General features: G+C 39.2%; 1 protein-coding gene across 1 annotated transcript in view; it reads left to right on the top strand.

Annotated features, from left to right (window-relative positions):
* The window catches only part of LOC135478284 (SCO-spondin-like), a 69,614-nt gene extending 44,914 nt beyond the window's left edge, over positions 1-24,700 (top strand). The window contains 29 exon segments of the mRNA XM_064758559.1: positions 466-567; positions 1,095-1,152; positions 1,961-1,984; positions 3,865-4,106; positions 5,206-5,320; positions 6,030-6,463; positions 6,780-6,933; positions 7,641-7,822; positions 8,152-8,203; positions 8,986-9,096; positions 10,301-10,503; positions 11,562-11,712; positions 12,208-12,332; positions 12,908-12,974; positions 13,454-13,722; positions 14,570-14,673; positions 15,613-15,748; positions 16,713-16,863; positions 17,326-17,528; positions 18,252-18,368; positions 19,360-19,408; positions 19,756-19,812; positions 20,064-20,120; positions 20,626-20,778; positions 21,062-21,342; positions 21,807-21,963; positions 22,808-22,834; positions 23,598-23,663; positions 24,204-24,700. Of these exon segments, the coding sequence (XP_064614629.1) occupies positions 466-567; positions 1,095-1,152; positions 1,961-1,984; positions 3,865-4,106; positions 5,206-5,320; positions 6,030-6,463; positions 6,780-6,933; positions 7,641-7,822; positions 8,152-8,203; positions 8,986-9,096; positions 10,301-10,503; positions 11,562-11,712; positions 12,208-12,332; positions 12,908-12,974; positions 13,454-13,722; positions 14,570-14,673; positions 15,613-15,748; positions 16,713-16,863; positions 17,326-17,528; positions 18,252-18,368; positions 19,360-19,408; positions 19,756-19,812; positions 20,064-20,120; positions 20,626-20,778; positions 21,062-21,342; positions 21,807-21,963; positions 22,808-22,834; positions 23,598-23,663; positions 24,204-24,700 (4,344 nt within the window).
* The last annotated feature ends 29 nt before the right edge of the window (positions 24,701-24,729 follow it).

Raw genomic sequence — 24,729 nt, 5'->3', positions numbered from 1 at the left:
ATATTGTGTGACAATTTCAATCAATATCATGACCTATCACTACAAAAACTGGCTCGTTAAGGATATTAAATCACCGTAAGTGTCATTAAGGATGCTGTTCCCTTTGAAGTAAATGTTGATGTGGTATCGAGAATCTCAGAAGCTCTGCTTCATAACTTTGTCTAATTGGCTTTTGATTGTTCGTCAGTGTTTTTGACATGGCTCTTCCAATTATTGATTCCAAATGCCCATTATGGTTGCCCGCTGGTACACAAATGCCCATTATGATTGCTCACTGCACAAATGCCCATTAGGATTGCCCGCTGCAAAAATGCCCATTATGATTGCCCGCTGTACAAATGCCCATTATGATTGCCCGCTGCACAAATGCCCATTATGATTGCCTGCTGGTACAGAAATGCTTATTTCTAATTTGCTAACAATTTTAAAAATATATTTTTAACTTTGTTGCAATCTCTGCTTCAGTCTGGTGCAACCTGGGAATACAACAGCTGTACTACATGTGAATGTAGCCATGGCCGAGTGGAATGTACCAAGGAATGTCCTGTGGGAAAATCCTGTCCTACGGTATGTATTACCTGTACATACCTATTATAGAGGCCACGAGTTCAAATCCAGGAATCAGCACATTTGTCACTCCTGCTTTTGTAGCAGTAAATTTGAACGAGTTTAATCTACATAAAAATTATGAAATTTCAGTCCCTGTCTATTTGACCTTTTTTATGCAGATGAAATCTTCTTGACTGCAGCTTAGAAAAACCAGTGAAATCCATACAGTCAGTGTGGTTGTTACTCTGAAATAAGGACACGATGCCTTCCAGTACTAAGCATCGCTGTTCAGCACTACGGGTCAAAGTTTCATCTCTAGCCATACATTGGAAGTTCTTCCAGCAACCTGCAGATGGTCGTGGGTTTCCCATGGGATCTGCCTGGTTTCCTCCTATCATAATGCTGGCGCTGTTGTATAAGTGAAATATTCTTGAGTACAGCATGAAAAACCAATCAAAGTTTATCAGACAGTTGTGGTAAACATGTTTACATGCGATGAACGTAATAAAAACAGAAACTTAGTCTAATGGAAACTTTCATTTTAGGGTTACATTCTTGACCTGCATTTGAATGACGAGGCTTGTTGCAGCTGTAAACAGAGCAGTGAGTATAGATATACTTATTTTGGCCAGATGTCAACTATTTTTACCTGATATGCTGGTGCAATTTTAATTACATGTGTGTGGACAATTTCACAATGAAGGAATGGAATTTAAAAGTGCAGTAAATGGTGCTTTACTTCACGTTTTAATTAACAGGAAAATACATGTAAAATTGAGAAAAAATAGGTAGATGTATATGTCGAAAGTAGATTTTTATTGGCTACAGCATGATGTGAGGACGTATTCTGGGAACTTGGTAAAGGCTATTACTGCATTGGAATTGTCAGTTAAATGTGTAGTTTTTGAGGAAAAATGTATGTGTACAATGAGTATTTTGACTTACTACAATGGGAATAGTCAGTTAAATGTATACTTTGTGTAGGAAAAAAAGGGTTTGAGTGGGCAGTAAATGTGCATGTGTGTTTGATTCCAGAACCTTTTTACATGTAAAAGATCAAAAATTTATGCACCTTGTTAATTTGATTTTGAAGGTAAAACTGGCTTGGGCTTCAGAAAAAAGTATAATTGTATTAGCCTGCATAGAGTAATGTCTTCAGAATATGCTAGAATAAACACCTTGCAAACATAGAAAAAGGTTGAAGAGCTACGGTAGGTGCCGTAATGTTGTATCTTCGGAGCATTGTAATTAACGATCAGGTGAAGCAGTAGTGTGACAGTAAATTTTTGCGGTAAACTAGCTTTGCATTCTGGTATGTTTAGACATTTCTCACTATGACGGATGAGATTACTTATATATATGTACTGTATTACCTGTGTTAAATGGCCATTGTCACTTTGTATTTGCCTAGGTGTGTCTGTGGGAGCAATCACAGGTAAGAACCTGCAGATCTGTTTCCTTTATCCTCTTAGATACATTGAGCCAATGTACTAGACATTTTTGGCAAAAAATTGATCACTACAAATCCGGTTGAACTTTGCTATTAATGCATATATTTATTTATTGATTGATTGATTATAAATAGCCCAAAAAATTGCCTTTCACTAAATATCAGTCTCGTCCATTTACATCTTATGGTCAAAAACGGTTATTCTTAAATTGTTCCAAAATTTTCGGTCATATTATATATTTTTCATACTCTAGAATCATTTTGACATTATAAATAGTATGGGCACAAGTCTGATATTTACTGATTGCCAGTAATTCCAGCTATTCGTGGTAAAAACAGAAAATTTGATTGGATTTATAGCCAGAAATCTCCGTTATACCCTTGTCACCGTACCTGGTCTAAAATTTAGGCCAATAAAGTGTATTTTTGGAGGCAATCAAATATCATAAATTTTTACTTTATGTGGGCACTTTACCCAATAGGATTGTAGGTCTACCTTCCAAACAAATCTCAAAACACCTTTTAAAAATTGATAAATATTTAAACCCTGTCCTGGGGTGATATACAAACATGACAAATATCAGAAGCTTGGAGAAACTTTGTAATTTATAGAAAGAAAACAAACATAGCAATGTAATGTGGTGGAAAAGCTTATTCTGTCACATTAATGTCTAATGTGACAATGAATATCCCATTTCTGTTACAAAATGTGACAATGCCCTTTTGTATTCCTCCACAGAAGGATTCCTCCAGTCTGTCATGACTGAATATCCCATTTCTGTTCCAGAATGTGACAATGCCCTTTTGTATTCCTCCACAGAAAAAGCCAGTCTATCATGACTGAATATCCCATTTCTGTTCCAGAATGTGACAATGCCCTTTTGTATTCCTCCACAGAAAAAGCCAGTCTATCATGACTGAATATCCCATTTCTGTTACAGAATGTGACAATGCCCTTTTGGATTCCTCCACAGAAAGAGCCAGTCTATCATGACTGAATATCCCATTTCTGTTACAGAATGTGACAATGCCTTTTTGTATTCCTCCACAGAAAAAGCCAGTCTATCATGACTGAATATCCCATTTCTGTTACAGAATGTGACAATGCCTTTTTGTATTCCTCCACAGAAAAAGCCAGTCTATCATGACTGAATATCCCATTTCTGTTACAGAATGTGACAATGCCCTTTTGTATTCCTCCACAGAAAAAGCCAGTCTATCATGACTGAATATCCCATTTCTGTTACAGAATGTGACAATGCCTTTTTGTATTCCTCCACAGAAAAAGCCAGTCTATCATGACAGAATATCCAATTTCTGTTACAGAATGTGACAATGCCTTTTTGTATTCCTCCACAGAAAGAGCCAGTCTATCATGACTGAATATCCCATTTCTGTTACAGAATGTGACAATGCCCTTTTGTATTCCTCCACAGAAAAAGCCAGGCTATCATGACTGAATATCCCATTTCTGTTCCAGAATGTGACAATGCCTTTTTGTATTCCTCCTCAGAAAAAGCCAGTCTATCATGACTGAATATCCCATTTCTTTTCCAGAATGTGACAATGACCTTTTGTATTCCTCCACAGAAAAAGCCAGTCTATCATGACTGAATATCCCATTTCTGTTCCAGAATGTGACAATGCCCTTTTGGATTCCTCCACAGAAAGAGCCAGTCTATCATGACTGAATATCCCATTTCTGTTACAGAATGTGACAATGCCGTTTTGTATTCCTCCACAGAAAAAGCCAGTCTATCATGACTGAATATCCCATTTCTGTTACAGAATGTGACAATGCCCTTTTGGATTCCTCCACAGAAAGAGCCAGTCTATCATGACTGAATATCCCATTTCTGTTACAGAATGTGACAATGCCCTTTTGGATTCCTCCACACTAATATCTCCTGCCGGCGTCGGAATTATTGGAGAAGACGCTTTTGTTCCCAGTGATGCCCAGCCTTTCCTGGAGATAGATCTGGGCCAAGACCTTGACCTGACAGCTGTGGAGGTCATGGGTAGCGCCTTCACCCTGGAGACACGTCTGGGCCTGCTGCCTGTGTTTGAGCCCTATAAAGACCCAGCTGATCTTTCTGCACCTAAACAGGTATTTAAGAATTTTATGAATTGTTTGGCTTTTGTTTTTCAGTATGCAATTGAGGACATAGATATAAAAGAACAACAAAAAAAGAAAAAACAATTTCACTCTTGGTCTCGGGTGTAAAATGGCTTTAAATTACAGCTTCAAACTGCCTATGGACCCTGGACTTAGCCTGGAAATTGGTCATTGGTGACATCTGTCAAAACGACATTGGGGACGGGGGGTGGGGGGACAGAATCCGCATGTAGGTCACTATGCTGGCCCCACTAAGCCGGCATGTTCAACGATGACATCATGTCCAAAAAAACGTTTGATCATTGACTGAAATTATGTAGAAATGCTGAGACATAAAATATACCCTAAAAATCAAATTCAAAAGAAATTTTCTTGGCATATTATTTGCTATATTCCCCTTGTAACCATAATCTTTGTTTAGGAGTTTATTTTCATTAGTTCATTTTCATTAGTTCTTTTGACCGGCCCCAATGGCACAGTTGGTAGAGTGTCCGTGTCAGGAGCGGTAGATCCAAAGTCAGTCCTGGGTCAGGTCACACCTAAGACCTTAAAAAAGAGGAAGCTTAGCGTTCAGCATAAAGGGGATAGTGCAACGACTGACCCGTATCAGTATAATAGCTCGGGCAGTGCGGCTTACTTTCCTTCTGTAAGTCATTTCAGTGAAGCAGCACAAGATGAAAGAGCAGTGATGAAAGAGCAGTGGAAATCCGTCCAGCAACAAGGAGGCACATTACATACACTCCAAGCATTCCTATGTCGTCATATGATTGAAAAATTGTTAAGTACAGTAAACCCCAAGTAAACCCCAAGCACTCACTCACTCTCTCTGGTTCTTATAAGCCTTTACCCTCTTTAACCAGCTCTAACCTCTAACCTTTAACCTCTAGCGCTCTCAGCAGTATTAGCTACATGCAGTAAATGTTAGGGCTACATGTTTGAAATCATTTCTTGACTGAGTTTAATGGTTATACTGCAAACAAACACCACAACTGTTGTTAAGTCTTCACAGTTTTTTCTTCACTGTGTCACTAAGAAAAAACAAACACCCAAATAAACCGTATCAGTAACTCTGTATTGTTTTGCACGCCAGTTTGTTCCTGAATCAGCCAATGCCCCACAAAGATTTGATCTGGTTACAACATTCGCATCTAAAGTAAGAATCATCCCAGATGGACCCATCAATGTTCAGCTGAGAGGATGTGCAGGTACCTTATGATTTTGATCCTTAGTTTTATCATTGTTGTGTTATTTTAGAAAAAAAATAATGATTTGGGTTGTATACAAAATATTTTTACAATATGCTAGGTATTAATTGTCATGGTTAAAGTTTCATATAGTCACTAAGATTTTTAGCAGTTGTTTATTTAATCTCTGGTGTGGTTTATCATCATATATGAAATGGGACAAAATCTGGACAATAGTTTTACGCATATTTTATTAAATTGTACACATAACGTCTTTTCAGGTGGGCAAACTTCTGGTTCTTGTGTGGATTCTTACATTGAAGACGTATAATGTTGATGAAGTAGCACATGAAAAATTGTACCAGATGTTGAGTCAAGATTCATTTAGTTGTTTGGGGCTTTTTTAACGCTAAAGTCGAGAATGTTTCGTTTATAAGGGGGGGTTGGTGGCTTCCATGGGTCTAGTGCAAGCGCAGCACAGTGACTGACGAGCCTCTCTCTAAAATGATTGCTGTGATTCCAGCTCATGCTGCCTTCCTCTCTTCCACCATAATGCTGGCTGCCATGGTATAAGTGAAATATTCGTGATTACGGTGTAAAACTAATCAAAAAAATAAATAAATATATGATGGGTGTCAGTTTTATTGGTGGGAGAAATGTGTGAACTTTGGGTAAGAAATTGACCTCTTTGGCAAAAGTCGTTAATGTCTTGTATTGTAACTCTTGACAGTTAGTGTTGGGACTACATTGCCGGTGATCACTCCCACCAGGCCAGTCACCGGTGGCTCAACCACTAGGGGAACCACACAGCCTGCTGAAACCACAACTGGAGCACCAACCACAACTGGAGCACCAACCACAGAGGAAGCATGTCAAGAGACCGTGTTGACAGACATCGCCCAACTCGGCAAGTCTTACCACATCGCTGCTTCCTCAAGCCAGATCACATCCCCCAGAGCCCTCTACACAGAGGCAGATGTCACCCCGCGCAGCTGGAGCCCATTACCTACTGACAACGCACCCTCCATTGTTGTCACGACAACTGCAGAACAAACGACCTTCACAGGTTTTGACCTGGAGGTTGTGCCAGGGACAGGTGACCTTGCCAGTGTCTTGTTTAGCAACGATGGTGATGAGTGGTTCCCTGCTCCAAACACGCCTCAGGTAATAGCCCCAAGACTTTTCTTTGCCCCAGTTGATTTATTTCTTTATATTTCATACTTCTGGGGGAAAAAACTGAGTACGGCGTAAAGCACCAATCAAATAAATAAATAAATAAATTCTTCTGGGGGAAAAAACTTTATGTGGGTAACCCATGGGCTTTGCCCAGTTTCCTCCCACCATAATGTTGACTGCCGTGGTATAGGTGAAATATTGTGGAGTAAGGCATAAAACACAGATTTGTTATGGTGACTTACATACAAACAAACAAAACAAAGCAGGCTGATGTACAGGTATTTCTCCTTTCTCTTTGTGATAGGTTTACCCACCAGATGTGTCGGGAGTGATAAGTGTCCCTGTGAATGAAGGCACTGGAGTAAGTGCACGCTCCGTCATGTTTACTTTTGATACAGCTTCCCCAGGTGATCTTCAGGTGTCCAATCTGGCAGTGAAAATCTGTGGCAGAGGAACAGGTGAGATATACCAGTGTCATCATCAGACATAAATGTTAATAACCGTACATTTTGTTTAAGTTGCTCATTTTTTTCTTCTGATTTCTACTGATCTTAGAAATGTATTTTGAGGTTTGTTTGCAAGTTAGGATGATATCTTGCAAGGAATTTGTCAGTTTCAATACCAAAAGTAATATGACATTTATTAGTCTTTAATGGTACTCTTTTATGGGTGAAATTTTAGATAATTTAGGGTAATTACATTGGATTTCAGGTGTAGTGGGAAATATTTCTCTCATATTACATATACATATTGTAAAAAAAAAAATTTGCTAAACATTGTTTCTGTTAATACTATTTCCTTAGTGTTCAGAAACGTATAAACTAAAACAAAAAGAAAATGGAGACATTGCTTACTTGTTGTGTTAAACCACTGGCTCGCTGAGATGGTTAGGCCTTTGACCAAAGAGGTTTTGTGTTCAAATCTAGCTTGCTATTTCCGCTGCGCCATAGGTCAAGAGGTTTGGCAGGTACCTGTCATTGCCTGGAGAACTTCAGTAGTGCACTGTAGGCAATGAAACTGGTACCCACATCAATAAACCTGACATCTGTTGTCCAAGATTAAAATTCCTGAGTACTGTGTTGAACACCAGTCAAATAAATGAAATAAACTTTCTAACATTTTGTTTTTGGACAATGTTGAAAATTTGCAATCTACCCTCCTTCAGGACCCCAGACCACACCATCCACAGAGACCACACCCCCCACAGAGACCACACCCCCTACAGGTACAACCACGGTCAGCAGGTGTGTGGAGGGCGAGACCCGCGCAGAGAACCAGTGTTATAACCTGACTTGTCTGCATGGAAACCTTATCAGAATCAGGGCCTGTAACAAGATTTGTCAAGAGGTAAGGGCCAGTAACATGATCCCTGTGCCAGTGGGTAAGGGCTTGTCACATTATCCCTATGCCAACAGGTCAGGTCTGTAACATGATCCCTGTGCCTACAGGTAATGGCCTGTAACATGATCCCTGTGCCAACAGGTAAGCATCTGTACCATGATCTCTCGGCCAATAGGCAAGGGCTTAAGATAGATGGGAAGGAGTTTTATGAGTTCCCCATTCCCAGCTGGGATTAGCCTGATATGTGTAGTTGTTGTATCAACGAAGAATCCTTGATTATAGCTTTAAACACCATTCTAACAACTGTAAACATGTACATTGTTTGCTTGTTTCAGGGAGAAACCTTGGTGACCCTGGATGGTTCCTGCTGCCAATGTCTGACTTTCAGTAAGTGAATTAACACACATGTATTATCATTCCTATGAATTCCATCTTTAGAAAATTATTTGTTTGGCACAGCCTGATCCTAAAAAAGTAGGGCCAGTCGATAGAGTATTCTGGATAATGAGTTAAAACAAAATTGACATGCAAGGAAAGACAAACACTGTGAAAATCCAGATTAAAACTTCCGAGAAGAGCCCTTTTTGGAGGGTTGGTTGGGATGCGCCCAGCAAACATATTTTTGATGATAGATCGAGCCACATAATGAGCTGCACTGTAGCCTCATTTTAACAGTGAGTCCTACAGGATGGAGAACTGAAACACTTTTGATGATTCTGTTCTTTTTGTCAACAATATTTGAGATTATGCAAAACGTAGCAAATGTGGTAACAAAATAAAACCTTGAATGTGAAAACCATCTTATCTTGGCTAAGTTCAGGAGTGCTAATGTGTTAAAGCCTAATATTTAGTACAGAAATCCTGTTTTCCTTGGGGATGCTTTATTTGGGAGTTGTCCTCAACACAGCTAGCCTCGTCCTGTCCAGGCTAAGGCTGACTCTGGCAAGGCTTGAGGTCAAAAAGCTTTTTCAGATACCTAGCAAAGGCTGGGATTCATCCTGGGCACTTCTTCCTCCCACCCATAAACCGAAACCACAAACTGAAAAGTAAAAAATTCTTTAATTTAGCAGTAAATTATCTTCCAGTCAAATTGTAGTCCATATCGCACTTCTTTGATAAATGCATGCATGTAGGAACTTAATGTTCTGGCATTGTTTTTTTCCTTTCAGCGACAACGGTCACAACAGTGTATGCTTCCCCTACATCAGCCCCGACTTCCCGCCCTACCACAGCAGCCACCAGGACTACCACTGCTGTCCCCAGTACTCCACACACGATAAGTAAGCTCACATGTAGGAATAATTATTTTTAGCTAACGTATCCAGCAATCACTCTCATGTGTTCATGTGGGGCAGCTGAATGGAATGCATTCAAATCTTTGAATTCTGTGGTGGGCTTTTTAGGCAATTTTACATGTCCTTGACACCGCATATGGGTTTTTTTTTGTTAAATACCAAAAAAAAGAATCAAAATAAGCATTTCAACCACTTAACCGTGTGTTATTGAAAAAAAATAATTTCAAAAAAAAAAAAAATAGAGATAGATGCAGATACAGTTTTCAGTGGTCTTACCAGAGCTTTATGCGTAATGGCTCTTGTTTCCTGTGTGATTTGGATTCCAAATGAAAGACCAGTATACATAAATGTAGTGCGACATATTTTTTTAGAATTTTTTAAACCAAGCAAAATGCATTTGAAACTTTATATTCTACGGTGGCCATTTCTGACCATATTTGGACCAGTGACGTCACATCAGGTTTTTGCCACTTCCACACACACACAGGCTACTATATTTCATCATTCAAAATGCATACACATATAAAACTTATGAATGCCAAGTGGATTTTGAAAAGAATTATTGCAAGCAAACAAGTATGGATGGAACGTCTCTGATACAATTCTTGGTCTCAACAGATCACCATAGAATCTTATGTTCCAAATCCATTTTTTACTTGAAAAAAATTCAAAAAGAATATATCAGATTATTTTCTTAGTGTTTAATAGTCTTTCATCTGATACATGTATATTTCATTTTAGTGTTTCCTTTGCCTTTCACATTAAGTACCATGAGCAGATTCCAAAATGCTTAGTTTTTGGTACTGGAAGATGAAATTTTGGTACATTTGTACAAAAAGCTTTAAAATCATATTTCAAATTTCAACTTAAAGTCAGTAATGCTTTTGTGCTTGTGTATTTGATCTTCTTTTGGACTAAAGACTTAACTAACTTGATAACCATTTTTGGACCAAAGATGCTTAACTGCTTAACAAAATGGCTTAATTGCCATTTAGCTGTTTCAGTTTTCGACTGAAGACTTAAGTGCCTTAATTATTAACTATTATTGTGTTGACGAGAGGCTTAAACACTTAATTAACTGTTGGTACTAATGTACCGTACCTGTTTTTGGATCAAAGGCCTCACTGCGTAGCTACCTGCACCTGTATTGAAGGTTTACCTGTCTCATTACCTTGTTTTTCCTGCCTAGTGTGTGACGCTCCCCTGACAGCCACAGACTGTGTGAAGACCTGCCCGTACTGTCACTTCATGAGCAGGGACTGCTCTCCTTCCCCCGAGATTGCTCATCTCTGCCTGTCAGGGTGTGACTGCCCTGGGGATCTGGTGTACAATGGAACCCACTGTGTTACCCCCGGGGCATGTCTCTGTCTGGACAACAACCAGATCAGAAGGGTGAGTTGCAAGTTGAATGATGCTATACAGCTGGTTTGGACCTTTGACTGAGTCTGGCAGTATAGTGTCTATTATAATGAACGATACTATTATCAAACTAATAGTTTTTGCCTTTGATCCATGAATCTAAGCGCTTAATTGAATTGAAATTGAAGTTTTTTTGTTTTGATTATAAACTTCCTAGGTCTGTCAGCAACCTGCGGATGGTCGTGGGTTTCCCCCGGGCTCTGCCTGGCTTCCTTCCACCATAATGCTGGCTGCCGTCATATAAGTGAAATATTCTTGAGTTCGGCGTAAAACACCAATCAAATAAATAAATAAATATAAACTTCCTATGTGTAAATCTGGTAATTCTATCAATCTATAATTAGTGATTATTATTGATAATCTCATCATATTAGAAACAAAAATTGTACTAATTTGTATCTGTCTGACTGAATAATTCATGATGAAGAAAATATTTATTTATACAGTATGAATGTAAATCATACAAATAAATAAAAACACGAGAATTTTAATTACTGATGGCAGAAGGTAATGTTTGTAAAAGTTTGCCTGGAAACTGGTAAAAAAAAAAAGATGAAGGATCAATGAGGGACATCGTGTGAACAACAGTGTTCATGCCATTTTTTTTGTACGTGAGACCTTATTAATAAAACTTTGATACTGTATCTTTGGTGCTGAAAATTGTTTTATGCAAACACCTATCTTGAGGATGGTTTAAATGGCAGTCAAATCAGTTCAGTGAGACACTGACATTACAGCTTGTCTCACACATGGAAGTAATGTATTTACCCTAAAAATTCAGCCCAAAGAGTTAATTTTTGAAGACAAAAACATGTAAAGGTCATAAAAAATATTATTTTTGCCGCTGAATTTTATATATTTTCCCAGTGGGACATCATCCAACCTTGTAAAACAAATCTAAAACACTTTTCTAAGACCAACAGAATTCAGGATCAGGCAAAAATTTATAACTTAAAGTTTAGATCAAATACAGTGTTCAGTATAAAACTCCAGTTTCATGAGAGCTAAGACTTTACCATTTTAATCCTAAGCCTGGAGAAAGCTGGGTAGATGGCTGCCTGAGGAAAGCCTGTTTTAACAACGACATTATGGTTCTTGACGACATGTGCGCTACGACGCAGCGCCCAGACATCACAGATGTGGTATCGGGTGGATCTACACCTGTTAGAGTAACAACAACAGGTAACATCATTGATCCATTTTTTATACGATTGCATTAAGCTTTTAACAAAACATTCGGTATTTCAGTGTCTCAAAATATTTCTGTACAGATTTCATGTTCAGCACGTTTCTGTGAAAGTTCAGGATATAGGGGATTCAGATGGCATGTACAAAGTTTACATGGGGATAAAATAACTTTGAAAAGGAAGAATAGAGTGAGAAAACGACCAAAGAACAACTTCAGTAGTATACTTCTTATATTTCTAAGTGGCAGTCAAATCAGTTCAGAGCTTCTCATGGCAGCCAAGGCAGGGGAAAAGCTGAAAGGCAAAGAAACTACCAATATATTTATGTATGTATATGTCAGGTAAAAGACCATTAAACATTGTCCAGAAAAACAGTTAAATTTATTTTTTGTTTTGGTTTTTTAGTTAGATGTAGTTAAATGCATTTGAGACTTCGGACTATGGTGGATGAAAGTATTCCTGCCTAAATTTCTTTGTATATGGTGTTTAGAATGCCCAGACCTGACATGGACAGAGACGAGGTGCGGAGTCGAGCGGAAGTTTGTCTGTGCCTGCTCCGTGGAGAGACACGAGTGCGTTCCACTGGAAACTTGCCCTCCAGGAATCTGTCCTCCTGTAAGTGTTCATCTATATTACCTGGTTAGGAAGTCTCCATTACTGCGGCCAAGTGGTTAGAGCACCTGGCTCATGGACAGCCTGAGGGCTGGAGTTCAATCCCGAGTGGATATCCTTGGTTCTATCCCACCCATACAGTGTAAAACACCGATCAAATAAATAAATAACTGTATTGCTTCCATTGTTCTTGGGGGCTTTGGCAGCAGTGAGTGGTTAAAGTTGCTCTCTTGTTTGGGCTTACATGAAGTTCTCTGGACATACATGTACACTTTTTGCCTTCCACCAAAACGTATCATGTTTCACACACATGGAAATGTTCAACCAAATACTTGTCAAAGAGTGTTACTACAGGCTCCCTGGTTTCACAGCTTGTAAATCTCACCACCATCATTCAAGTTAAATTTTGTTAGGTGTGGTTTTAAGCAACGATCAAAATAAAATAAAACTGTCTTCTCCTGAGTTTTAATTAGGCAAAGTTTAATTAATCAAACTTGTCTTAATTAAAGTCTTGAGGATTCTGAATATGTTTTGTGTTGGTTAATCTTCATCCTACTGGTCATCCTGTGTTTGTGCAGAGTCAGCATCCAATAGAACAAGCCGATGGCTGCTGCGGATGTGTTGCCTCTATTCCATTTACCACAAGTGAGTATTCATGTACTCTTACCAGTTAAGAGACTAGTTTGGGGAGTTTCTATCCAGTTGTATGTGTAAGGTCTTCCAGCAACCTTCAGATGGTCCTTGGTTTCCTCCCTCCATAATGCTGGCCACCATCGTATGGGAACAGCATAAAACTAAGTCGAATAAAAAGAAAAATTTTGCGCAGTGAATGTAGATCCGGTGTAGTGTGGATCTCCAATCAACATGGGAAGGTCTGCCAGCAACCTGTGGATGGTCGTGGGTTTCCCCTGGGCTCTACCTGGTTTCCACCCACCATAATGCTGGCCGCCGACGTATAAGTAAAATATTCTTGAGTACGGCGTAAAACACCAATCAAATAAATAAATAAATAAATAAATATATGTTTTTTTGTTTTTGTTTTTGAAGGCCTTGGAAAAAGAACAGTTTAAATTGACTGAGTTACCTTCAATAAATAAACATTGTTATACTTATTATTATTGCAGCTGCTATTCCACCCTTGTGCATGGAGTCTCTCTTTGCTTGTACCATCCCATGCGATGTGAGAGCTTCCATGACCTGCTCTGAGTTTGTCACCTCCGGACTGGTCGCCCAGTACCCCGACAGCCTGACCTCTATGCTCCTCCCCGAGTGCCAGAGGGTGTGTCCTCCAGGGTACACAGCTGAGGAAGAGCCCCTCCCTATAGATATGCTGTTCTGTACTAAGAGGTCAACATGCAAGGACTGTGTTGATCCCAGAGGTCACACCATTCCAGTAAGCTTATGGCTGGTACTGGACTTAAAAATCCTGAAAACGATTCCAGCCTCCAGAAAACCTTGAAAACTAGTTCTTGAAAACATTTTAAAAAAAATCCATACCTTGGAAAACATTGAAAATCTAGCAATTTTTATGAAACATCCTTGAAAAGTCCTTGAATTTAGGCAGATTACACCTGGGTCTTTGTGGTTACCTGTAGGATTTAGGACCAACTGAAGGTTAATTATCACAAGTTGTGAATCTTGAAAGGAGTGATCACATGGGTTGGAATATCAACATGCACTTGACAGAGCTGCAGACACAAGATGTATAAATCACATGGAAAATTTAAATAATTTACTCTGCAGTAATAAGCTTGACAGGTTTGGCTGAAGTCCGCTTTCTTTGTGGCGCTACATTCCAGGGCACTTGTTATTGTAGAAGATATAGTTGAGAGTTGAGCGCCTCAACAAAATATTCAGATGACTTCTTAAAAAAGCAGTGGGGAGCCTCCATTTCTGAGGTGGTTAGCGACGCAATGAGCCTCTCAACAATGCAGTCGCTGTGAGTTCAAGTCCAGTTTATGTTGGTGTCCACTCTGGCCGTACTTGGGAAGGTCTGCCAGCAGCCTGCGAATGGTTGTGGGTTTCTCCAAGGCTTTGCCCGTTTTTTCTCCCACCATAATGCTGGTTGCCGTGATGTCAAAAGTGAAGTATTTTGAAGTAAGCCTACAGTGTAAAACAGTAAACAAAAAAAATAAAATGAAAAAGCAGAGATAAAATTCATTGATCATCTTTCAAGTCAAATATAGCTCATTGCTGCACAAATCCCATCCAGATCACAGTGAGAGCAAATTCTGTTTCAGCATGGCTCTGTGTTTGACGAGACTGATACCGCTGGCCGACTAGTAGAGTGTCGTGTGTGTGAATGTACCAACACAGAACTGACCTGCCGAGATGTTGATGGATGGTAAGCCACATACGTCTTTTCACGTATTAAACTAAGGCTGATTTACCGCAAAGACTTAACCCATGTAATAAAGTCAGAATTTGATATTAGTTAACATTTGGAACACCTCACTGACATATTTTTTTAGACAAAACCTATCACTATTGAAGCCTCGGGGGGGGTGGGAGGGTGGCTTCTGTGGCCAGGTGGGTTAGAGCAGTGCTATGACCTAGGAGAGTGTCACCAATGCGGTTGCTGTGAGTTCAAGTCCATCTCATGCTGGCTTCCTCTTCAGTCGTACATAGGAAGGTCTTCCATCAACTTACGGATGGTCTTGGGTTCCCCAGAGCTCAGATTCCTCCCACCATAATGCTGGCCTACATTGAATATGTGAAATATTCTTCAATACTCCAAAGAATGTTTTGAAACCCAGTCGAATAAATGAATGATAGTAGAGTTTTAGATTTTGGCTCGAGTCAAAACTGTGTTTTTGGGGAATTGCTCCATGTGTTTCTCTTCGACAGGATGTAGTGATTGTGACAGACATGTACTTATGTTCATCTGTGATAACGCACAAAATAGTTAAGATGTATGGACTTCATCATTATATATAATGGACGTGAAGCTGTAGGAAAACTTCTGGGAACCTCAAATCCTTCTCAAACCTGGGGCTGCTGCTTTGTGTGTGGAGGTTTGTCTGTCAGGTGCCTGGCAAAGGCTGGTGATCTATCCAAGGCACTCCAGGTTCCACCAAACATAAACCTGACAAAACAATAAAGCTGGAGTAGGCTTTAGCACAAATCAAAGAAATAAATTCCCAGAAAACACTTTATGCAAGAAGCTTGTTATTCTCTGTCACATTATAGGTGGTGTAATGTATGTTGTCTTTGTAAGCTTGTTTATACCATCACCGCTTTCTTCTGCCTCGGATTTTATCTTACATATCTTAATATCCCACAGTGTGAAGGTGACGACGGAAGGCCCGTACTCGACGGCAGAAGGCCCGTACTCCACGACAGCTGCCTACACCAGCACCATGAGAATCACCACTGTGGTACAGTGTGATGGCTGTATGGGCAACGGAGTCTGTAGACAGGTCAGTGCGTGAATGTATAGATACACTCCTCTGGATCTAAGCACCCAGGAGTGTCTCACTATTAAGTGTGATCACTGTAAGTTCAAGTCCAGCTTCTACTGCCTTTGCCTCGGGTTATACGTGGGAAGGTCTGCCAGCAAACAGCAGATGATCGTGGGTTTCCTCCAGCCTCTGCCAGCTTTGCTTGTACTCGTACCTTAAGCCATTCCAGCTGTCACTAAAGTGAACAAGTTAGAACATCATGAATTCCTCAACCTTTTTGTAAATGAAAGAACAACATTCAGTTCAATTTGGCACATTTTTATGTTTATTTTGGCAACAAAAGTACATTTTGTTGGATTGGCCAGTTTCAGGGCTTCACAAAAAGTGTAATTTTATGAGTCTACACAGAATAATGCCTTCAGAATATGCTTGAGTAAACACCTTGCCAACATGCGAAAAGGTTGAAGGATTATAGTACATAGTAAGTATAGCACTCTTAGTATGTAAGAGGGAAGCAGTTGTCAGTTTTCACTCCTACAGGGAAGACAGTTGATTTAATCTAGACATGAAATCGAATTCAAAATTAAAGAACTCTTATTCCGTGAATAATTTCCAAGTCAAATATAGGTACCTTAGTCGTGCTTTGATTGTCCATAAAAGCATTTTGTTGACGCCTTTCCCCATGATCGTGAAGTTCATTTTAACACCTACATAGAAGTTACATTCTAATTCTGAACTGTTTCCAGTGCTTAATGATGTGTCGCTTGAGAAAGTGAAATTCTTATTTGATCACCAAAATTGTTATTTGAACGCCAAAATTGTTATTTGAACACCAAAGGGTAGGTTAAACTAGCTGTCATATATCTTGCACCACAGATTAAGAATAAGACCACAGGCTTTGACAACAGGCATGTTTGTGGTTAGCATAAGAGAGCTTTGTGATCCCAAAGCCAAATCATTGCGTTTATATCTATGTTCACAGGTGAATGATACCTGGGAAGTGAACAGCTGTACAACGTGTACCTGTGCTAAGGTGGGTACGGAGGTGTGCCATAAGGAAGAGTGCCAAGACCTTATGTGTGACTTCCCTCGGGAACCAGTCAACGTACCTGGACGGTGTTGCCCTGTCTGCAGTAAGCACATGTATACGTCATATTTGGTGTCTGCTTACATGAAGTCTTGACTTTACCCTGTAACCTACACGTACATGTATTGCTGAAGGATCATGATGTATAAACAACACCTGTTTAAGATCACGATTTTAGACATAAGTCAAGATTTCAATCATTAAACTTGGTAATTTCCTCGCTGTTATTGTAGCTGAAATTAATTTCACAAAAATTCACCCAGAATTTATGTTGTCAAGCAATATTTTATCCTTGTTATGTGAGAAATAACAATTTTAGGGTGAATTGAAATTTTGAGTTAAGTCAAAGATCGCCCCTATTTCTATGAAATAATGTTGGCAACAAATTTTGATGGCAGATTGTCCCACTGAGGTTCCAGTATGAGTGAGGAATTTTGCCAGACAGATGGGTTTAAAAACAGTATTTGGTCCCTGAATCATTTCCGGATTTCTTTTGCTCTTTGAACAGGCTGTGAAGACCGAGACTTTGAACACCGTGAAGAACCATGCACTGGTTGCCGTAGAAACGTTTGTCATAGTGTCAAAGACCAGTGCTTCCCTAAAACCGACGACAGTTGCTGCGAATGTAAACATGGGTCGATGTTTAACGGCACAGACTGTATACCAAGCAAGGAGTGTGGGTGTAGGGACGAGATGGGCATGCTTAGACGGGTAAGGCGGAGAAAATCTCAGTCTGGGGCTTTATTATGTTAGCTGTCCAAGTGAGATAGAGAGTTGTTCGGTATCTCCCAAACCAGTAAGGTTCAAATTCATCTCTGGCTTTGAAATAAGAAATTTAATTGTCATGCACAATGTAACGGATGCATTACAGTGGTTTCCTGCCAAGTTTTCTTCAGTTGTAAACTTGAATAGTTACAGTACAGTATTTTGTGGTGAATTCTATAAAATGGAAATTTTGGTAATCTAAAACCTTTAACAAGAATATTAAACCAACATTAAAATGATGATTTTGGAGGGTATAAATTGACTTTGGAGTGAATTTGAAGGAGGGGCCATCCAAGAATTTATTTTTTGTCTTGTCCTTGGAACAGTGTACTTAGATTTTGTGATTCTTACATGAATTACAACTGTTATATAAAATTTGATATTCTGCTCACTATAATTTTGGAAGTGAAGTCAGTCTTTGACTTTTATTTGCTCCTACTCTTCCATGGTTTATCAAGTAAACTGTGGCATAATTCTATTTTTTCCTGTATTCAGCAGTGAGTAACACATTTTGCTGTTGTTTATGTAATTGTAATGCAGTGTTAAGTAATCACTGACGCACTTCGCTGTTGTTCTAGTGTTAAACCACGGGTGAAAACCCACTGTTAATTAAGATATCAAAATATTCACATATTTGAGAAAGAAGGGAATTTGTTTTTTTTCTTTCAGTTTAATGAAGAATGGAGCGATGAGTCTAACCCGCTTTGCGTAGAACACATGTGTGTGAACAACCAGATTGAGACTGTTGACTTGTTCCTGGATTGCCCCATCCGATTCTGCAAACAGGTGAAATGAACTCTTCACCTTTTCACACCTTTTCTTACCTTTTCTTACTCTGCACATTGACATACTTACTGCAGAAAACATCTTGCTGTCATTCTTTTGTTGTAAATTATGTCCATAAATACAAATTTAAAAATATATATATATATATATTTTATAAAAAGGTTTTCTTACAAAAATAAGGGGCCTCCATGGCTCAGTTGGTTAGCCCGCTCCCACGCAGCTTAAGTAACTAGGAGTCTCACCAATGCGGTCGCTGTGAGTTCAAGTCCAGCTCGTGCTGGCTTCCTCTCCAGCTGTACGTGGGAAGGTCTGTCCGCAGCCTGCGGATGATCGTGGGTTTCCCCCGGGCTCTGCCCGGTTTTCACCCACCATAATGCTGGCCGCCGTCATATAAGTGAAATATTCTTAAGTACGGCGTAAAACACTAATCAGAAAAAAAAAATAATCTTACAAAAATAAAGGGAAAGGACACTTGTTCAGGACAATATTTATTTCCACCAGCAGCTCTATTTATCTATATCTATTTATTTATTTGATTGGAGTTTTATACTGTACTTAAAAATAATTCTCTTATTGCGGGAGAGAACTGAGCAGAGCCTGGGGAAACCCATCACATGTGCAGCTAGCTGGCCGGCAGACCTTCAGTAGTTTCATTCACATCCTTTTGTGCTGTTTCGAGTGGCATATAGACCTTGTATAGCGTAATACAGAGATACATTTCTTATGGATGACATCTCCTGTATGATAATAATCATAATAATAAATGAAGACTTCATACAGAAGAAAAATGTCTCTATTATTGTCACATGATGTCACATAGAATGGCCTTTTGGAATTTGACACTATCCGACATTATTTGCACATAACGTCGTGAATTCAGATTGTGAAATGGATCAGCCACAATCAATTAAAAACGTCTACAATCTCTAGGCTTTCCCTCCCGTGAAGAAATATTCATTCATGTCCACATATCTATTTTGGTTCTTTTCAGGGAGAGAGACTGGTTCAACCAGACCACAGTTGCTGTCAAGTCTGCCAAGGTAATTAGCTGTCAGATCAGTGTGAGAGAGATACCAGAGTTCAATCTCGAGTATGGTCGTGACCTTTTGTGTTTTTACTTTTTTTACTTTTAGGTTATTTGGTAGTTTGTGTTAATGTTTTGGAAATAAGTGTTGGGATTATTGGCCTTGAAACTCCATTATCTGGTTGAGGCCTCTTTGGCTCAGTTGGTTAGCACGATATGTTGAAATACAACTTAAATAATAAACCAGCATTAAATAGTAATAATATGATAACATCCCATTGATCAGAGTTTGGGGAATTTGTAATCATGTGTTTTTTGTTTTTCTTTTGTTTACTATGTTTTTTTGGTTTTTTTTCTGTTAAGCTTTAGCAACAACAACAACTGCACCAGTGCCTACCACTCCCCTGGAACAAACAACCTGTGAGTCAGCTATTTTTATAAGTTAAAACTTAAAACATTTGTACACTGGCGACCCTTATTCAGATCTTTTTAAATCAAACTTCTTATGAGTTCTTTCATAAATGAGATCATCTGGGTCAGAAGGCCATAATGAGACAAGATTCATTAGAAAAGTTAAGAAAAATTTATCAACAGTTTTCTTGAAAAAATGCTCTTCACAGGTCTTTGACTCTTAAGCATGTTATGAAGGATAACCTGTTTTCTGTTGACAGCAGCTGCCCCAACTACAACGGCCACTACACATCAAACCACTCTACCCACAGAAGGAGGTAAGTTTTCATCAGCCAATGATACATCTTACAGCTGAATAATCTCTGTTTCTCTTATCATTGTCTGGTTTCAACTGGCACAAGCATGGTTCTTTATTATAGTGATGGTTCTGTGATGGTTGATCTTGGTGCGACCCCTGGTGTTCAGAGGTGGCTCTGTGCATGTAAAATGACCTGACATGACAAGTGCATTGCTTGACTTATTGGTGTTTATGTGATTGTTGGTGTCAATGTGGTTGTTGGAATTTACATGTATGTGTTTGTTGGTGTTGATATGGTATGTTTGTTGGTGTTGATATGATATGGTGTTGATATGATGTGATGTGTTTGGTGTTGTTGATATGATATGATGTGTTTGGTGGTGTTGATATGGTGTGTGTTTGGTGTTGATATGGTGTGTGTTTGGTGTTGATATGGAGTGTGTTTGGTGTTGATATGGAGTGTGTTTGGTGTTGATGTGATGCGTTTGCTGGTGTTGATGTGATGTATTTGTTGGTGTTTACAGGTTGCCTGAGGAGCCGTCAGTGTGAGTGTGCAGAAGATTGCTCTGGTGAAGTCTGTCTTCTCACCCCAGCCTGTTGCCCTGACTATAACTGTCACATGGGGTATGTCAGGAATGCAAACAATGCTTGTGTCCTCCCTGCTCAAGGGTGTTCAGGTGGGTACTGGCTGTTTTACTGATTTTTTCCAAGGTATAACATGTTTAAACAGAAGTGCTAAACAATTTAGACGAGAGAAATGTGTCTGTAAATATTTGTTTTGACTTTTTCCTTTAGATATTTGTAGATCTTTACACTCTTTTATCTGCTCCCATATGAGCGAAATATTTTATGACCCGATGCAGAAATAAATACTGAAGAAATAATTATGATTTTCCAGTTTTTCGGTGAGGGTTTTATTCTAAAACGCTTCTCACCTGCTCCCTTCTCCTTCACCCACAGGTTGTTCCGTGGAGCTCCTCAGCAATACACTTAGCGCCAATGACCTTATCATTGTCTCCTCGGCCTCCTCACTGGAGAATGACGCCTCTCAGATTACGCCGAACGGCCGCGGCTGGCAACCTGCTGCGGAAGATGCTGCACCGTACGCAACCATCACTTTGCCTGTTGTCACGACGATTGGTGGTGTCTCGATACGCTCGGAGTTTGTGGAATCGTTTACTGTGCAGTACATAGCTGACAACCAAAACTGGCAGACTGTCTCTGCACTTGGAACGCCACGTGTGAGTAAACCCTCTTAATGTGCCAACCTGAGACCTAAAAATTTGAATTGGTACAGGCACGTGAAAGAAGCACAGAAAGTCCTTAATATGAAACTTTTGATACCAACATTTATGTTTTTCAGGTAAAAAATTTATCAAACTTCACAAAAGCACTATAACAAGTGAGTGGCCGTATAAGGTGAATGATGCAAAATGTTTCACCTTTATAGCCTGTACTTTGTACACAGAATTGAATATATAATAAATTCAGTGGTTTTAATTACCTTATGTAATACACATATCACAATAAATTGATGTTCCCTTACTATATTTTGATACGATACTGAAGTGCAGGTAATTTGTTTTGAGTTACCTTTGATGAATAAAGATATTATTATAAAGGTCAGATAACCAGTAGTATAATATACAAGACAAGAAATAATCATTATTGAATATTTATTTTTAATATGTTAATTGCCTTTCAGAGATTCTATCCCACTGACAGTTTGACATATGAGCAGTTTGTCTTCCCTGAGTCTGTGGATGCCAGGACGGTTAGTCTTGTCTTCAAGCCCAGTCAGGAAGCAGGGGAAGGAGCCACGCCTCTCATTAACCTGGATGTACTGGGATGTGATGAGGAAGGTGAAACAAAAAAAAAATAACTCAGAAATACTTGATTATAAATATTAAACAATATTCCAAAAATTGTAATATTCTTGGCACTTTGTGAATGAATGATTTTGATTGTTAACTCCATATACAGGTCATTAAAGAACAAAAAATTGATAGTTCTCTAATACAAGTTGGACTTAGCGCAAGATGATATGAAACCATGCAAGGTTTCTTGTTTTATTGACATTTGTGCAATAATATTTCTGACTCTGTGATTTGGGACAGCTATTAAGGCTTTAACAATAAGACAAGCTGGTATTTCAGAAGTCTTGCACACTCACGCAAGTTTGGAAGAGACACGTCCAAAAGGCGAGGTTTCACAGTAGTTTCTGGATTGAATTTACATCTTGCATAGTCTGTTAGCCATATTAGCTTGCGAGAGGCTCTATCACCTTGTCTCCATACCTGTGAGAGTTGTGAAATGTGGACTCCAATTATTGTGATGAAGTAAATTAAAGCTTGAGAGGGGGTGGAGGAGGGTTTCTCCGTGGCCAAGGGGGTTAGCACACCAGCTCAGCGCAATGAACCAGGAACCTCTCACCAGTGTGGTCACTGTGAGTTCAGGCCCAGCCCATGCTGTCTTCCTCTCAGGTCGTACATGTACATGGGAAGGTCTTCCAGCAAACTGCAGATGGTCGTGGGTTTCAAGCTGTGGACATAAAAATGGTGTCACCTTCAGTGTCCCCTTTCCAACAAAAAGCCCAGATGACAACATCAGAGTTTGTGCTGTCTTCTATGTCCCACAGGTTTAGATTAACACTGTTTATGTGGTTTTATCAGGAAAAGTACAAGTGCTTATTCATTTGTTTTTCAGAGCCTACAGTGGTTGTGACAGAGGAAGGTGAGTAACTGTACATTGATCGTTTCTTGTTACTCGTGTTACCAAAGAGATCTCCATACTATTAAAGTTCGAAGTCTTCTTCATTCAATATATCCTTGCTCTGCATTAATTCATATCAAGTCTTTTATAGATCTTTAAGGACTTTTTAGTAATTCTAGACCAGTGATGTCTAATAAATTGCGGATAACATCACTGCAATTTTTTCTCTGCTCTGGTTTTTCTCTCTGTGCTTGGGGCTTTAATTATATTTTTAAAAAACATTGCTGAAGGTATAATTAGAGCAGAAGTACAATGTATGATTTTGGATTGTTGCTTTCTAGATGATGGATAATAGTTTGTTTTAATTACGTGTCAATTTTGTATCATACTCAGGGACCGAGGCTTTGATCAAAACGCCTTGTGAAATATTCTTGAGTACGACGTAAAACACCAATTAAATAAATAAATAAATAAAACGGCTTCTGTATCAGATAACGTTCTGCACTGGTATCTGTGCTGTGCCCAGACATTGAATGGCCATATACCAGTAATATTCTTAGACTGCCTCTTTATCCTCTCAGAAAAAGGTAGATGATAGGCTCAAAAAAGGGTGTTTAGTAAGAACATCGCTGAGTTATGCATTGCATTTGTGAACGTACATTATTTTCTCATTGGGCAAAAGCAAACTTCCTCTGTACAAAACTGTTGAGTTTTTTTTCTTACATTCACAACTAACTGTGCTACGCATGCAGATTTGGTTTAATTCAATTATTTGTATCCACAGTGACGCCGACTGGTGAAGTCATTACAACAACAACAACCAAGACTCCAGCTGTCACCACAACAGAAGGTACAAGAGAATGTTATGATGTTTTATGCCCTGATTAATCATGCATATCAACATTTAATGAAGGAGCTTTCCAACAGGTGTGCAGCAGACAAAACAGCACAAAAAAATTGATTCAAAATCATACCCCTGCATTAAAATAATTTTACCGTGCATTAGCTAATCTAACTGACTGGATCAGAGACACCATCAAAAATATAAAGAAATGGAAGGCTTTCCGGGAGTGCAAATCATAGCCTCAGCAATGTGTACAAATTCCTGCTGTTACTGCCAAAAGACAATACTCTCTGCATTTCTGTAGAGTATGTCATTATAGGGAAAATTGTTTTACAAAATTTTGGATGCTGATGTCCATCTGTAGCTTCATTAATATCCACATCAGTGTATGACTTCTTTACTAAAATGACTGACAGACACACAAACAGAGAGACAAATAAATGCCGGGCAAAAATGTCACATCCTTTGGCCGAATAAATGTGCTAAAAATGTAGTAATTAAAATTGTAGGCATGATTAAAACATTGATATCATTTTTTGTTTCCAGTGTATTGTGAAGAAGAAGATGGAATGAAGGACCCACAACGTTTACCAGATGATTCTATCCAGGTGTCTCAGCTTGACCCCTCAAGCTCTCCTGAAGATATCCGTCCTGAAGGAAAGTCAGCCATAATCCCTGTGGACACAGCTAATCCCCCTTACATCCAACTGGATCTGACTCCCAATGGTGAAGACCCCGTTGTTGTTGGCAGAGTGATAGTCACAGGAAATGTTGGTCGTGTAGCCATTGAGAAAAGAGATAACCCAACTGAAGAGTTCGTCAACCCAGCTGGAAGACAATCTTTCGAGGTCCCAGAAAATGGTGAAATTCAACTGCCCAAGGACTTTACTGCTTCAGACATCCGTATCACACTTTTGGAACCGAAACAGGAAGAAGCTGTTCAGACTCCAGTAGAGAATTATGAAGTGGAGCTGGAAGTGTTCTGCTGTTATAAGCCTAAAGGTAAAGTTGGACACTGTCCATTGCAGACACTGGCAAATTAGATGATCTAGGTGCCTTTTGTGCTATTATT

Source organism: Liolophura sinensis, chromosome 11 (assembly GCF_032854445.1).
Source record: "Liolophura sinensis isolate JHLJ2023 chromosome 11, CUHK_Ljap_v2, whole genome shotgun sequence".
NCBI lineage: Eukaryota > Metazoa > Mollusca > Polyplacophora > Chitonida > Chitonidae > Liolophura > Liolophura sinensis.
This window is presented reverse-complemented; position numbering and strand designations above follow the sequence as displayed.